At 34.6% G+C, this 14908-nt stretch overlaps 2 protein-coding genes across 2 annotated transcripts; one reads left to right on the forward strand and one right to left on the reverse strand.

The window, feature by feature from the left end:
• Positions 1 to 494: 494 nt before the first annotated feature.
• Positions 495 to 5722, forward strand: LOC108216413 (uncharacterized protein At3g52155, chloroplastic). Its single transcript, XM_017389166.1, has 5 exons — positions 495 to 832; positions 2761 to 2860; positions 2976 to 3155; positions 3938 to 4055; positions 5392 to 5722. Exons 1-5 carry the CDS (start codon positions 604 to 606, stop codon positions 5479 to 5481), a joined length of 717 nt encoding a protein of 238 aa, XP_017244655.1. The 5' UTR covers positions 495 to 603; the 3' UTR covers positions 5482 to 5722.
• A 1474-nt stretch (positions 5723 to 7196) lies between these two features.
• On the reverse strand, positions 7197 to 14620 carry LOC108219299 (chorismate synthase 1, chloroplastic). The gene is made up of 13 exons (XM_017392668.2): positions 14311 to 14620; positions 12896 to 13046; positions 12004 to 12080; positions 11844 to 11902; positions 10946 to 11029; positions 10749 to 10841; positions 10087 to 10167; positions 9452 to 9583; positions 9231 to 9333; positions 8989 to 9083; positions 8826 to 8891; positions 7808 to 7892; positions 7197 to 7600 (listed from the first exon to the last, which is right to left on the reverse strand). Exons 1-13 carry the CDS (start codon positions 14462 to 14464, stop codon positions 7458 to 7460), a joined length of 1323 nt encoding a protein of 440 aa, XP_017248157.1. The 5' UTR covers positions 14465 to 14620; the 3' UTR covers positions 7197 to 7457.
• Between the last annotated feature and the right edge of the window lie 288 nt (positions 14621 to 14908).

The raw sequence follows: 14908 nt of genomic DNA on the forward strand, positions 1-14908 counted from the left end.
TATTGATATAGGTCAGAATTATGATAAATAAGGGAATTGGAAAATAATTATGAGGGATAGATAGATGGCGAACTTGAATACAAAGACAATAGGGATACGTTAACAATTAACGTATCACGTATGTAGTTTTAATGTATTGTTGTTATTATTATTATTATACATAAATATAATTTAAAAATAATATAAATTTCAGTTAAATCGAAATTATGTTTTTCAGAAACTGGATCAAGCCGCATTTTTTTCCTATTATAACCGAAAACTGAACTAACTGGAATTTAAATTTTTCAAACCGAACTGGACCGAACTTGTACGTTCGGTTATTTCGGTGCGGTTTTGCTCGGCCCTGGATTAAACATAACTCAATAATTTCTATTTCGGTTCGGTTCGATTTTACTCGGCCCAGAATTTAATATTTAATATAACTAAATAATTCTTGGATTATTTTAACCGATCAGTTTAACCGGACATTAATCAGTATTAAAAGATAGCGGGCATCCTGGCTGGGACATATTTTCTTCTGTTGCGAAGATAAGAAGGAACAAAAGGGGCGACGAAGAAACCTAGTAACACTGTGCGAGTGTCCGAAGCGAGCACGAAGAAGACATGTTACAAATGTTACCCTCTTTTTGTTCTTGTCCTTGTATTTCTCTTGGTCGTACTAAAAGTTACAAGCCTCTTCAATCCTACAGTAGTTCAAGCGTATCTCCTTCTCTTGTTATTGATGAAGTTCAGACAGCTACTTCCCAGCGGCCCCCTCTCGTTTCGCCTTGTCCCCGCCGTCTTATTTTGCTCAGACACGCTCATAGTTCTTACTCTTCTGCTTCTCTCCGAGGTAGTATCTTCCTCATCAACTGTTTTTATGTTTTCACAGTCTTTTATTACAGCCCCTTGTTTGCTAATCAGTTGTAAGTATGAGTCTGATGTAGTTGTGTGTCATAATTAGCTAGCAATTTTAGATCAACGTGTGCTGTTATGGTTCGAATGGCCTAATTGTTGTTTTGTTAGAAGATAATTTGGATAGAGAAGAATTCGTAGATAGTCTAGTTGTAATAGTTTATCTCCGTTTCCGTTTATTTGGCCTAGGATAGGGGCTCTCTTTGATAACTCTGTTTTTCTTTCGGGAAAGATAAGAAAGTCGAGAGATTAGGTAGATGGGAATATGTGTTACAGTGTTATGGTTTGAGGTAGATAGGAACTCTAGAAATGATTTTTGATTTCTTGTGGCTCTACATTCGAATTTTCGAAGTCATCTTCTTCCTTTGTTGCTGCGTCCTACGGGAGCTGTGTTTGTCCCCCTTCTTAACAAGAGAATGGAAGTGTTTTTCTTGTCCAGATTACTAGACTCATAACTGAATCAGTGGGAAAAATATCTTCTCTGTGTCTCAAAAGTGCATAACTAGTTTTAGATCAGGATGTGAATCATAATAAGCACTAGGGCCATGTTTGTTTGGAGGGTTTATAATCCCCAGATTGTTACCTTATTTATCTCATTTGTAAAGGATTATAATCCCATGAATTCATATTCCAATCACTGTTTTAGTCCATTTTTATGGGATTATAACCCCTTGTGAGAGAAGATGTTATAATCCCATGGAAATGAAATAAAAAGTTGATTGGAATACTATCCAATGGGATTATAATCCCTTTAATTTAAAGAAAATAATATAGTTATCGCGGAATTATAATCCTTTAAAACAAACAAGGCCTAGATGTTTAATGCCTGTAAACTACTAGTTCAAATTCTACAAATTTTTGCCATAGCGACTACTTAAAGTGGCCATTCCGCTGAATTGCTGTTTGGAACCGCCATTCTAACATATACATGCAGACTTGATAGACTTGTATTGTATCATCATCAGACAAAGCACTAAGATGCTAAAACAAATGACAGTATAAATCATATTCTGTGTGAGAAAGTGAAAGAACCAAACATCCTCTCTTAATATTTTTTGGTGAAGCTGGTCATCACATCTTTCCAAATCACTTGCTCTTGAACATGTAGACAAGCAAATAATATTGTAATCCATAATGTTAGCATACATATAGCTGCTCTATATTGTATGTGATGGATACATAGTTCCAGATGCCTGTTAAAATTTTAGTATCAAACATCTTAACTGATGGGACCAAATGTATTGTACATTGACCATCAAGCTGAAGAAAAAGGTTGCAGAAATGCATAACTTGTACATTCAACCTGTTTAGAATTCCTACAAATCCAGAAAGAAAGATGATTCATAGAGTTTGTAGTTGCATTGTAATATGAGTGTCTCAATGAGGTTGCACATTGCTCTATCTGTAGTGACATTCATACTTGGTAATTGCAACTGTTTTGAGTTTTTAAAAACAAATACATCAACCTGAGTTTGAGAATGCACGAACTTAAGTTGATAATGCAAATTCTGTACCTGTTTTGGAGCTTGTATTAACATATTGTTTTGAGTTTTTAAAAACAAATACATCAACCTGAGTTTAAGAATGCATGAACTTAAGTTGATAATGCAAATTCTGTACCTGTTTTGAAGCTTGTATTAACATTCGTTTACCACGTTCTCTCAAAATTTTGAGTGTGCATGTAAAACAAATACATCCCAGTTCTTTAAGCAACCGTGCATCCACTAGCCATGTAGACAATTTAATCTTTCTGTAATATCATTTTCTACATCACTATGGGCATCCCTCCATCAATCTGTTATTGGCTATACATTTATGTATATACTTATATTATAAATAAAAACTCCATTCTCTGTCTTCTTATAGATCACGACCGACCTCTGAGCGAAGCTGGAGAAGCTGATGCTATCAAAGTTTCTCAGAAGCTTCATCAGTTGGGCTGGGTTCCTGAATTGATTTTATCTAGGTTAGTGTTATTATGCATTGCTTCATATCACAACATTTAGTCATCTATCCCCAGTACACATTCTACTGGTAAATAGATTGCACAGAATTAGTTGATAACAAACAATTCTGTATAGTGACGCAGTGCGAACAAGGGAAACACTCAAGTGCATGCAGGAAAAAGTGAAAGAGCTGTCTGAAGCTGAGGTACATTTCATCTCGAGCTTTTATTCTATTGCAGCAATGGATGGACAGACCGCTCAGCACCTTCAACAAGCCATCTGTAAATATGCACGAGATGAGACACTTACAGTTATGTGAGTTCTGCTGACTGTTACAGCTTCTTTGGACGTTCTATCTTGTAGGTGAGGTGCTTGTGTGTACTTTAGGTACATCCTGACCTGCCATAAGAATGGAATGGAGATTTTTGGTAGTGTTTCTACAGTTTCTTAATTAAATGTTATGGATGCTTGGTGTTACTTTAAGCAAGTTATTTCCCTTCATAGTTAAGCTTAATCCACATAAAAACAGGAACAGGTTTACTCTTTGCTCATGGTCGAGTATTACATTGCTGAAAATAATGAGAAAGAAACTAGCAATTAGTGCTTTCAAGTTCTCGAATAGAGTAGTAAGGCATTGCAGAAAGTTTACCTACTTCTTTCTCCTATATAAATTACAAAGATTTTATTAACACTGGTGACAAAAGATCTTCTTCCTCGTAAACTAAGAGCTTTAACTTTATTAATCCTCCACGTCTTTCTTAGCATGTCTTCTAGTATAATAGCCTTATCAGACGATAATGTTCCACTTTATTTTTGTTTATAATGTAGTTGGGACCGAATTTCTTTGATAATTTTCTTTCTGGGCAGAGGATGCACTTATATACACCTTCACTTTACCTTTCACTAAAACAAGTGATATAGGAACATTTGGTTAAGTTGAGCTTTCTGATATGCAATATATTATAGGTGTAATTGGTCCCAGTGTCAGTTATATGCATATGCGCATGCAGATATAACTTTTTTCTTAAACACATGACAAACTGTACGATTCTTGTTCTCTCGAAAGAACCAACAAGTCTGATATTGGACTTACACAGGTGTATGGGACATAACAGGGGATGGGAGGAGGCGGCCTCAATGCTCTCAGGTGCCTCTATCGAGCTGAAGACTTGCAATGCTGCTTTGCTTGAAGCCTCTGGAAATTCATGGGAAGAGGTTAATATAATTTGAATTTTTGTTATATATCATTAGTAAAGTTGTGATCTGTGTTAGTTTGATTCAATAAAGATGAAAGTCAATTACGAAATATAGTTGCAGTTAACTGGACATTATATTAAACTAAGAAAAGAAGCTTTTTAAAAATCAATGCTCCTGTCTCAGTCGGTCCAATGTAATAGAACTATATAAGAGTCCTCTTTGGCTATTGTATTTTAGTTGTCTTTTCTTATGGTGTGAGCATATTAATGTTTTATTTTCAATATGAGATGAATTTTGAGATTAGTTGTAATTGTTGTTTAGTGTTAATCGAAATACATATCAACCTTTTTCAATATTGCTAAACATTGCTAGTTCGTATTCTAGATATTTTAACATTTTAATAGAGAATATATATTTTTTAATTCAGATATTTGACATGTTAGTTACTATGCCGTTCTTTTCCGTATGTGTCAGGGCTAAATGATTATGCTTACTTGAATTGTGTGTGTTTCATTTGTTTATATTAAATTGATATTTTTTCCTTGCTAAAACTTTCCATTTTACCAACTTCTATTCCATCCTGATGGACCTGACCAACCAAAAAAGAGTCGAGCTATATTTTATCAGCCATATTTATATCATCTCCAACCCTCTAAAATCTCTAGCTAATATTGGATAAATGGCACCATACTTAAAAATTATAAAGAATATGTAAAAGTTTCTCCACACCAACCATGCATTCCTCTTGTCTAAAAATTTAGTCAGCTCTCTAATGTTGGCTATATTGTCGAACCTCTAGAGACGTGTAGTAAGATTCCCCATCATCTATTACCATAATTGAATAATGTATTTTATTTACAACTAAAAGTAATAAAAACATACCATTTTAAAAATATAGTCAATCAATATAATCGGTAACATTGAAGCACAACACCTTATAGGTTTAACAAATTTTACATAATCAGTACTCCCTATGTCCCATTTAATTTTATATGTTTTTTTTTCACTGCTCAACACGCATTTCAATGCTTGTATAAAGTATAGTTCTGTAACTTATCTTTAAGAATTTTTTTTTCAATAAAAATTTAGATGTTAAATTTTATTCAGAAAAAAATCTTAAAAATAAGTTACAGAACTATACTTTACAGGAGCATTAAAGTGTGTGTCACGTCCCCGTCCCCAATATATACTACTCAGGGGGACGGAGGGACAATTTATATCATTTTAGCCAACACTGTTGGAGATGCTTGTAATCTTTAGTTCGTAAATAATATCTGAAGGGCAATTAGCGAAAAAAAAATTTAATAATAATATCTGAAGGGCTTGTGGTTTGACTTAATGCTGTGAATTGCAGGCATTTTCTTTGGCAGGGTTTGGTGGGTGGAAGCTACATTACATCGTAAAACCAAATTCTAATGTAGATAATATCGGTCAGCTGTCCTGACAATACTGACAACTCAAGTCAATGAAGCTTGAGAAAGAGAGAGCAGGAGAGACATGAAGAGGAGTTCACATCAATTTTTGTTGATGCTTCTCAGTGATGTAGTCTGGACATGTTATACAATGCTGGTATGATTAGTAAAATTTTAATGTTGTGGAACAGATTTTTATGATTAGAATAGGTAGATTTACAAACATGTTTTTCCAGTAGTTTTCTTAATTTAAACATTTGCGGGTTGCTGCCACACTGAGTTCTGAAACCCTCCCACTTCTAAAAATCTAGTTCCGGAACACTCCCACTTATGGAATTTAGATCTGGAACACTCCCACTTGCCGCATGCAAAATTCTATTTTCACTTGACGAAAAGAGAGCAAGCACTGCCAAAAACATAGTCTACTTTTGAGTTTGGTGTTGCTACTAATCAAAAAAGTTTTGTCGTCCAAACTAGAGTCCGTCAAGAACTGAGTTGAGTTCAAGTTGATTTTGAACTATTCCAGTCAAGTTTGTGTAGTTAGCAATATCTTTTTATTTTTTCTAGTTTTGGGGCTCAATCAAAACTTTACAAATTAAAAAATTATGATAAAACAAATTATTGTGTCACATTAATAAATCCGAGGACAAGTATGCAAGAACCTAGAAGTTTTTATAAATATTATAAATTTTAATTTGCTTATAAATATGGGTCCGATGGCTGTGGACTGATTAAATGGCCTATGGTTTTCTGGCCGTTGGATGCATATCCAGCGGCCAGGATTATAACAAAATTTTAAAACGTCTAGCGGTTTTTAATCGCTAGACGGAGAAAATCTGTCTAGCGCGCTTGACAGCTTTTCCCCGTCTAGCGGTTAAAAACCGCTAGACGTCTTAAAAAAATGTTATAATCCTGGCCGCTGGATATGCATCCAACGCCCAAAAAACCATGTGTTGCTTAACCCCTCCCCGACAATCATATGCCAGGGACCAGCACTCTATAAATACTCCCTCCGTCCCACCAGGATGTTTACGTTCACTATTTGCATGCATTTTGAGACTCTTATAAAGTACAGTTCGATAACGTTTTTTTAAATTATTATTATTTTGAATAAAAATTTAAACGTCAAACTTTTTTTCATGATTTTTTTTAGAAAAAAAAACATTATAGAACTATGCTTTATATGAGTCTTAAAATGCGTGCCAAAAAGTAACGTAAAGAACCTGGTGGGACGGAAGGAGTATTATAGTTCAAGTCAAAAAGAGATCTAAGTACTGACTTGTACATAAACAAGAATACTTGAACTCGATTTGTTAAAAAAGAAAATACTAACTTGACTTGTTAAAAAGGGAAATACCCAACTCGACTTGTTAAAATGAGAGGGGAAATACTATTACTTTATAATTTAACGTTAAACTTGAACTGGATTTGCTAAATTAGAATTTAACAAGCAATTTAACGTTAAACTTGAACTGGATTTGCTAAATTAGAATTTAACAAGCCAAGTTTAATTAGCGGAGTTTAAGTCTATCAACTTAACACTGATGATACTCTACTTTCATTCGATTCCTTAACGAACAAATATTTATATTCAAAGTCCAACTTGATAACAAACCGAGCTGTCAGAATTTCAAAATGAAGCTTCATCTAAACAAACTGCTCGGTTTGTTTCAGCCCTTGTTTATATATCATACTTCTATTTTAAACTAGAATTCCGAGGCTAAGTTCAAAGATATTGAGAGCATCATACCATACTAAGCACATATATATCATTTTGTAAAGAAAGTACATCAAGATGAAATTCTAACCAATGAATCAATCTTTTATATGTCAAAACGATAGTGGCTGCATTATTTTCTTGCCGCCGCTTAAACCATTAATTACCATATTCTGACAACTTACTACAACAATCACACTCTTTCATGATTTAAAAAAAATATCTCCATTTATGCAAAACAAAGAAGCTTTGATACAGATACAGTATGTCGAAATCCACTATGTGCACCCTTTAGACAAGCATGTTAGCTGACTCGGGCTTCAAAACTGATTCCTGTAAATCAGAATTTATAGGAAATAGCTGATTTTGTGCATATTGTGCCATTAATTGATCCACAAGCACTAGAGCTACCATACTTTCCACCATAGGCACAGCTACACCAATCAAACCAAAACAATTATTAATAAATAAACTGGACAGTGTATCAACCTAGTTTCCTTCTACTATAATCTACATACACGCAGATGATATGCAAACATTAAATTATCTGAACAAATAGAATAGTAACGGATGTGCCAACATCTACACCTTAATTGCAACATAGTTACAGCAACAGAAAAATGATATTATTTGGCACGTACCTCTGGGGACAACACAAGGATCATGGCGACCACGAGCAATAAGCTCTGTCTCATGTTTATCTCTGGTCACTGTATTCTGTTTCTTCTGCATGATCAACATAGTGGCAAATATAAGCCATAAGGTCATTTATCGATGTAATTTAAGGGAGCCTGATTTTCTTCTATTATACTGTACGCATTTAAACTACTCTTACAAGATATATATTGTGCTATTTTTTTATGGTTGAGGTCAATTAAAAGAATTTTAAATACTTATGCACACATTTGTCTCCATTGAGACCCTCCAGCTTACCATAGGGCGAGGGGTATATACTATGTTAAAATGCTGGGGATTATTTTATGCCAATTTAGAAGCAAAGTACTAAAACATATCAGCTGATACTTGCTCTTTCTTTTTTTTATACAGAATTTTAATATTGAACTCACTATCTCTGTCTTCAGACATTTATACTTAAATATATGGCAGTTATATATCAATATTCATATGTATGAAGCATCTCAAAATTATAACAAAACCACAAAGTGTCTATGTTACTAGGTTCACGAACATAAGGGCCATCAAAGTATTTCCGATTGTTACTAGGTTGACAAACAAGCAATTAAATCAATACACTTTAGAGACAAGTGGCCATATTTTATTTTAAGTCTAGAGAAATATAATAGAAAATGCCAACACCAAGTTCTTGCCCCTGATTAATCTTAAAAGAGAGCAACTACTATAATAAACAACTCACAACAGCTAAAAAAACTAAAAGCCATTCTACAAGAATATCACACCAGTACATATGTACCACATTTATATATTGTTTCAAACTTCATCATTTATGAATCACTCCACCAAACATTAATAACGCAACTGGAAAAAGACCCCTACATAATGCGCATGTATAAACCTCAAACATGATCAATCAAAGATCTTTGGACAATCCCAAAATATTGTCCTATATGCACATGTTTGAGTTTTTTTTTCCTAGAGGACAAGGGAGAATGTTGTCAGAACAGCAAAGATAAAACTTACTCCAATTGTAGATGTTGGCTTGAAGGCTACTCTCATAGTGATGATTTCTCCGTTTGAAATACCACCCTGCAGATGATCATACAATATTATGAACCAAATATTCAAATAAAGCAGATAATAATTCCACCCAGACAGAGCCAAATACATGAAGAGAAGCAACTACCTGTATCCCACCAGACCGATTTGTTCTAGTCCTGATACGACCATGTTCATCTCTAAAAAATTCATCATTGTGTTCACTCCCGGTCAGAAATGTACCTAATGAATGGTATCATTTAGAGCATAAAGATACTGAATCCAGAATATGTATTTATTAAACACAATCACTAGCTACATAAAAATGATTTTCTACCGATGAATACAAGAGCCGGCTAGAAACAACCACAAAATACACATACTACTGACCTGAAAACCCACTGCCAATTTCAAAACCTTTTGTTGCGGGCAACGACATAGCAGCTTTAGCCAGCTCAGCTTCAAGTTTATCAAATACTGGCGTCCCAAGACCCTATAAGTCAATATTGAAATTCCAGACATGTGTCTTACTTTGAAAGTCGTGCAATTTGATTGAGCATGTTCGCAACAGTACATACAACTCAGGGAAGGGGGTGAGAGAAGGAACTTACACGTGGGACATTTCTCACGATGCATGTAACAACACCACCAACTGAATCACCCTTCACTCGAACAGCGTCAATAGCAGCAATCATCTTTTCAGCATACTCGGGATCTGGGCATCGTACGATGTTACTCTCTATCTGATATATACAGAATTTTACCGTCAATTGATATAAAAGAAAGAACATAGTTTAGAAGGGTGGATTTACCAAAAAGCATTTAAACAAAATACAAAATGTTATACTCAAAAATGCAGAATTTTAATCTCGCTTTCCATAATTAAAACCTGAAGAAACAAAAAACTGAAAACTGTCTAATAAAGAACATAACAGTATCTGGTTCACAATGCAAGCACATTAAAAAAAATATATGTTGAAGTATAAGACAATTTACTTAACTTAAATATAGATTTTGTAGCTGAAATGTTGAAACCCCATATTTAAAAGTCCTAAACTTAGAATGCAACATGGACGTAGCATACAAAACACTTGTTTCCGCAGTATTTTAAGACTTTTCAAGAAGCGATGAGATATCAAAACGATTGAACTAGTAGTCAGTGGTACTAATGATTACTCTCAACTTTGTAACCTCAGAGCTTGATATTTTTTGGCGTAACGTTATCATAATAGTATAGAAACACTACCTGCTCCAGAGTCAGAGTCTCGTGATCAACCAAACCTTCTGGTAGTACAACCTTGTGGGCTTGAGAGACATACGCAAAAACCTGATACGGATTAAGAAATGTCACAGGCACGTGAGTGGCAAAGTACATCAAATAACATGTTAATTACAATGTGACGCTCATCATAATTTATCTCACTTCGGATGAAGAAGGTTTAGAGGAGGAGATGCCAATGGTTATTAATATCTGATCCATGGATCCTGAATACTTTCTCCTGGCTAATTTTGACTAACAAACTCACTCATGCAGTAACACGTAAATTTTTCTGCTCAATTACTAATTCAGTTAACAGGTTCTCTTAGTTCAAATTCAAGTATACTGTTAACAGACAATTTTATACATTACTTTAAATTGTCTGCAAGACTTCTTGAGTATAAATTACAAATACGCCAATCTCAGTTGTAATATTCATGATATTCAGGAGTCAAAGCTTTTAGGCATATGAAGATTAAAACAAGTTGGTAAATGCAAATGCTAACATATGATTAATCATATACGTCTATAGCCCATATACATATTTGTTTAAGGTAGATCATACGATGTGTCTCTGTACATCATATTCAATCAAAATAATCAAGTCTTTACGAGAAAACTTGTTGGCATCTCTTTAAGTTTGAACCCACCTCAGTTCCTGAATATAGTTTGAGAATTTTCTTGGCAACAGCGCCAGCTGCAACTCTCCCGATAGTTTCTCTTGCTGATGATCTTCCACCACCCTAAATTAGATAAGATCAATATGTATCACAGAATTTTTTTTTGAAATGCATTTTTTCCCTTCAGAAACAGATTCACAGTTAGTAGTTGCTCCGCAAAAAATTACCTGTACTGATCTCACCCCATACTTGAAATCATATGTTGCATCAGCGTGAGAAGGCCTATAGGCTTTTGACATTTCAGAATAATCCTGAAAAGTTCAAAGGACAAATGTAAACTTTTAGATAATTAGAATAACTTATTATTAAAGCTTGAAATTTTCAGCAATATAAATTTCCAATACAAATCAAAATGATGATTGAGCATATTCTTTAACAGTATTTTGTCATTTAGGTAATTTAGCAGGCATTAGTAAAAGCATGCAAACTAATTTTAGCATCCACAGATTGTGCCTACCCATATATATGATCAAATTAATCAACTAACTCTTATGCTAAAGGCTAGATCAGATTTCAGCCGAAAATGCTCTGCATAACCATTTAATTAACTATATAAATAAGTTCGACCCCCCAACCCCCCCTCTACCATACTATTCCTGCAGTCAGTATTCTAAGCATGACTTAACATAAAGTATGTTAGAATATAATATGCTCCTGGCAAGCCCTCCTCCTAACGCCTTATGGTTTTAGGAGAATTGGTTACTTAACATGGTATCAGAGCCATACTTGTGGGAGAGGTTCAACTCCCCGTGACCCCCAATATTCTCATAATTTATTATAAACACGACAGGAAAATTTATGCCCCAAAGATGGGCGCCGTGATCCACTCTCGATGCAAAAATGGGTTGCGAGTGAGGAGGAATGTTAGAATACAATATGATTCTAGTAAAAACAAAAAGAAAAAAAAGGTAAAATCCAACTATAATAATTAGCCTTGTACCAAGTAATACAGAACCCTGTTCATAAAGTTCAACAGGAGGCCTTATCAACTGTCATACATATTGCTTTTTATTTGTTTTTTACTTTTTCCAAACACAAGTATAGATAACAGAATTGGGTACTCACTTTTCCTCTTTGATCCGTATTGGGTACCTTTACCATGATTGGAGTGCCAGTAGTCAACCCTACAATTAGTGCATCAATCATCAAGCAAATTCAAGAAGACTACACAACGATCATATAACTAAGTTAAGAATGCAAAGAAACACGAGTTTAAATCCATTACCATCAGAAACACCGGAATAGATAGTGCACGTGTCAGTCTCTTTTCTAGGGGTAGTAATTCGGCTCTGACCTGGTCTCCTGCATAATTTTTTTTTGAAGCGTAAGCATATAGGTTTTTAATGAAAAAAAAAAAAGATCACCATTTTTTTTCTTAAATCCTCTTACAAACCATTATTACACTGGTCTTCTTTTTCTGGTAATAAATGAACAAAGGGGTACAAAAAAAACTAATGCAGCTACAAGTTCTAGATAAATAAAAAAAATTAATCCAAACAAACTTATTTAATACAGTGTTTGTTATATTTACGTGAGAGATTTGCAATATTTAAAGAAAAAGCCTTGTGAACTCCTTCCATAAGCAAGATCTCCTAAAGTTGATGGCTGAGAACGTTTAGTATTACCACCATACTTGAATCAAAAAAATTATTACTGATCATCAAATATAAAAATACTTGCTTTACACTCACTTCATCTTGAAATTTATCTAGCATTAAGAAGGTTCAAAGTTGCAGTTTATAATTGACCACTTGCACTCAAGAATAGATGTTCTAAAACATTATAATAAATAGAAGTAGATCTGTTACAATCCCAATATTAACACTTGGTAGTGAACACAAAAACAATTCATAATAGGGCAAAGTTGTAATCCTTAATTCTAAAGCTACATTCATTGGAAAACACATGCAACACAATATAACTTTAAAATAAGACATGGTTTCAAATACTAATGCAAGGGGCACACATTCTTCCGTTTTCTGTTGAACTAATACACTTTTAGTGCAGCAGCCACATTTAGGGGACGTAAAGAATATTTATTTTGCCGGAATGTCAAGAAGTTAATTGCTTATGACGTTTCTACCATATTAAAAGGAGCACAGATATTGTACAAGTACCTCCTATCTAGATCTACTTGCATATCCTCTTCACAGAGAGGCAAGCGAGCAGGACAGCCATCAATTATACAACCAACACCACCACCATGCGATTCACCAAATGTCGTAACACGGAAATTTGTTCCATATGTACTCCCAACCGCTTGTATCTCTGTAAATTAAGCATGAATTAAAACTGAAGGTTAAATTAAATCGGAAAAAGTGTATCTAATTAAACAAGTACATTTCATTAGCAATGAAAAAGCATGATATTCCTATATGGAATAGCAGCCACACAGTTGAACCAAATTCAAGGAGAAATATTTTATAATCCATAAAGCAACCTTTTTTTAAGATCATTGCAGAGTTCGTATCCCTAAAGTCTGAACAGTTGGAAGGAAGCTTTTATACTATTATTTAGCCAGACTCTGATTTTTAACTAGGTGGCGAAACAACTATAACCAGGAAATGACCTCCAAATATAAATGCAAGAAAGAAAACATATTAAATTCCTCTAAAATTATACTTCTAATAAGAGAGGTACCAAAATATGGAAAGAGCACTACACTCTTCCTTCAAAGTCACAATTAACACCGATTGATCATATATTACACTGCCAACAAGGTTACTTGTTATGTACACACTATAGATAAAACAACACAAGTGTCAAAAATTGACTCAACCCACAGTCACAAAAATTCAAATAGCTTCTATATTTACCAGGCATACATTGAACTGTCAAAGATGCACCTAACTTGTCATGTTATGTTATTAACAAGAGCAAGTCCAATGGAAAGGCTAACGGCTATAGCTATTGTTACATATAAGTCAAAATGCATGCACATAATTTATATCCCGCTTTTTTAATGAAATGTGTCAAAAATGGTAATCATCGTCTCTGGTTCTAAGGTATCATCCACCCACGCACAATTCCATTCAATAATAGCTATGCACTCGAGTGATCATTTTGTAATTCCATACTAAAACCTCTGTTAAATAAACCAAATTCTTTTATTAATTTATCAACACTACTAATTTATATGGTGTTAAATATAAACAAGTGCCTCTATTACTTTAAGATTCCACTCTAGCTCTATATTTTGTCTATTACAGAACACTGCACTTGCTCTAACAACGTTCAACCAAATATAATACACTTGACTCGGAAACTGATCAAGACAACTAAAAATTCAATCTTCACATATATTCATTGAGAGGGGGGGGGGGGGGGGAGAGAGAGAGAGAGAGAGAGAGAGAGAGAGAGAGGGGGGAGGGAGGGAGGGAGGGAGAGGGAGGAGATTTTCTGGAGCAATTAAATTAGCTAAAACAAAGAATATAGCAACAAAATTAGTGATAGAGACGCATAACAAACTAAAATTCCATACAATTGCTAAAAAACCGAAACAATTATCGAGTAATCAGGCCGGAAACCTCACCGAGCTTTCTGAAATGAGAATGGCGAGCGGAGAATTGAAGAGTAGAAGAAGTGAAATTGCGAAGGTCGGAGGGGAGAAGAGATCCGAACCGAGACGATCCGGCGCCATTGGGAGCTCCGAGAAACGGCTTGGTGGAGAGAGATGAAGAAGCCATTGTTGCCGTGAGAGAGAGAGATGAGAGATAGGAAGAATGTGTAGATATATGTATAGGCGGGTGTGTGTAAAATCAAAAGAGGAAATGGGGTTGGTGGGAAATAGTAGGTGTGTGTGTTTGGTAAGGACCGCAGACGCCAGACGCACCTAACTGTATGTATAGTTGTATACACACAACGCATGTAACCCCTGCGTTTCGGCACAAATATACACAACGCATCTTTTGTCTGCGTTTTCTATGCGATGCTCCAGTTTATGACGCAAATTTTCAAATATTTTAATTGCATATTTCTTTTGGACAAAATTTAATTGCATTTTTAAAAGTATTGTTTCAAAAAATGCTCTTAACAAAAATCGCTTAATGCAAATCTAGATTAGCAGAAAATCAAGTTCCACAGTATAATTAACTCGTGTCATGTAATGAAAAACGGAGAGAGATGAACAC

The sequence above is a fragment of the Daucus carota genome, chromosome 4 (assembly GCF_001625215.2).
Source record: "Daucus carota subsp. sativus chromosome 4, DH1 v3.0, whole genome shotgun sequence".
NCBI classification, from domain to species: Eukaryota; Viridiplantae; Streptophyta; class Magnoliopsida; order Apiales; family Apiaceae; genus Daucus; species Daucus carota.

Coding starts and splice junctions, on each gene's coding strand:
- LOC108216413 (XM_017389166.1), top strand. CDS start 604: ATGTTACAAATGTTACCCTCTTTTTGTTCTTGTCCTTGTATTTCTCTT. Junction 833..2,760: donor CTCTTCTGCTTCTCTCCGAG/GTAGTATCTTCC, acceptor GTCTTCTTATAG/ATCACGACCGACCTCTGAGC. Junction 2,861..2,975: donor CCTGAATTGATTTTATCTAG/GTTAGTGTTATT, acceptor AATTCTGTATAG/TGACGCAGTGCGAACAAGGG.
- LOC108219299 (XM_017392668.2), bottom strand. CDS start 14,464: ATGGCTTCTTCATCTCTCTCCACCAAGCCGTTTCTCGGAGCTCCCAAT. Junction 12,081..12,895: donor CAAGTAGATCTAGATAGGAG/GTACTTGTACAA, acceptor AAAATTATGCAG/GAGACCAGGTCAGAGCCGAA. Junction 11,903..12,003: donor CTATTCCGGTGTTTCTGATG/GTAATGGATTTA, acceptor CACTAATTGTAG/GGTTGACTACTGGCACTCCA.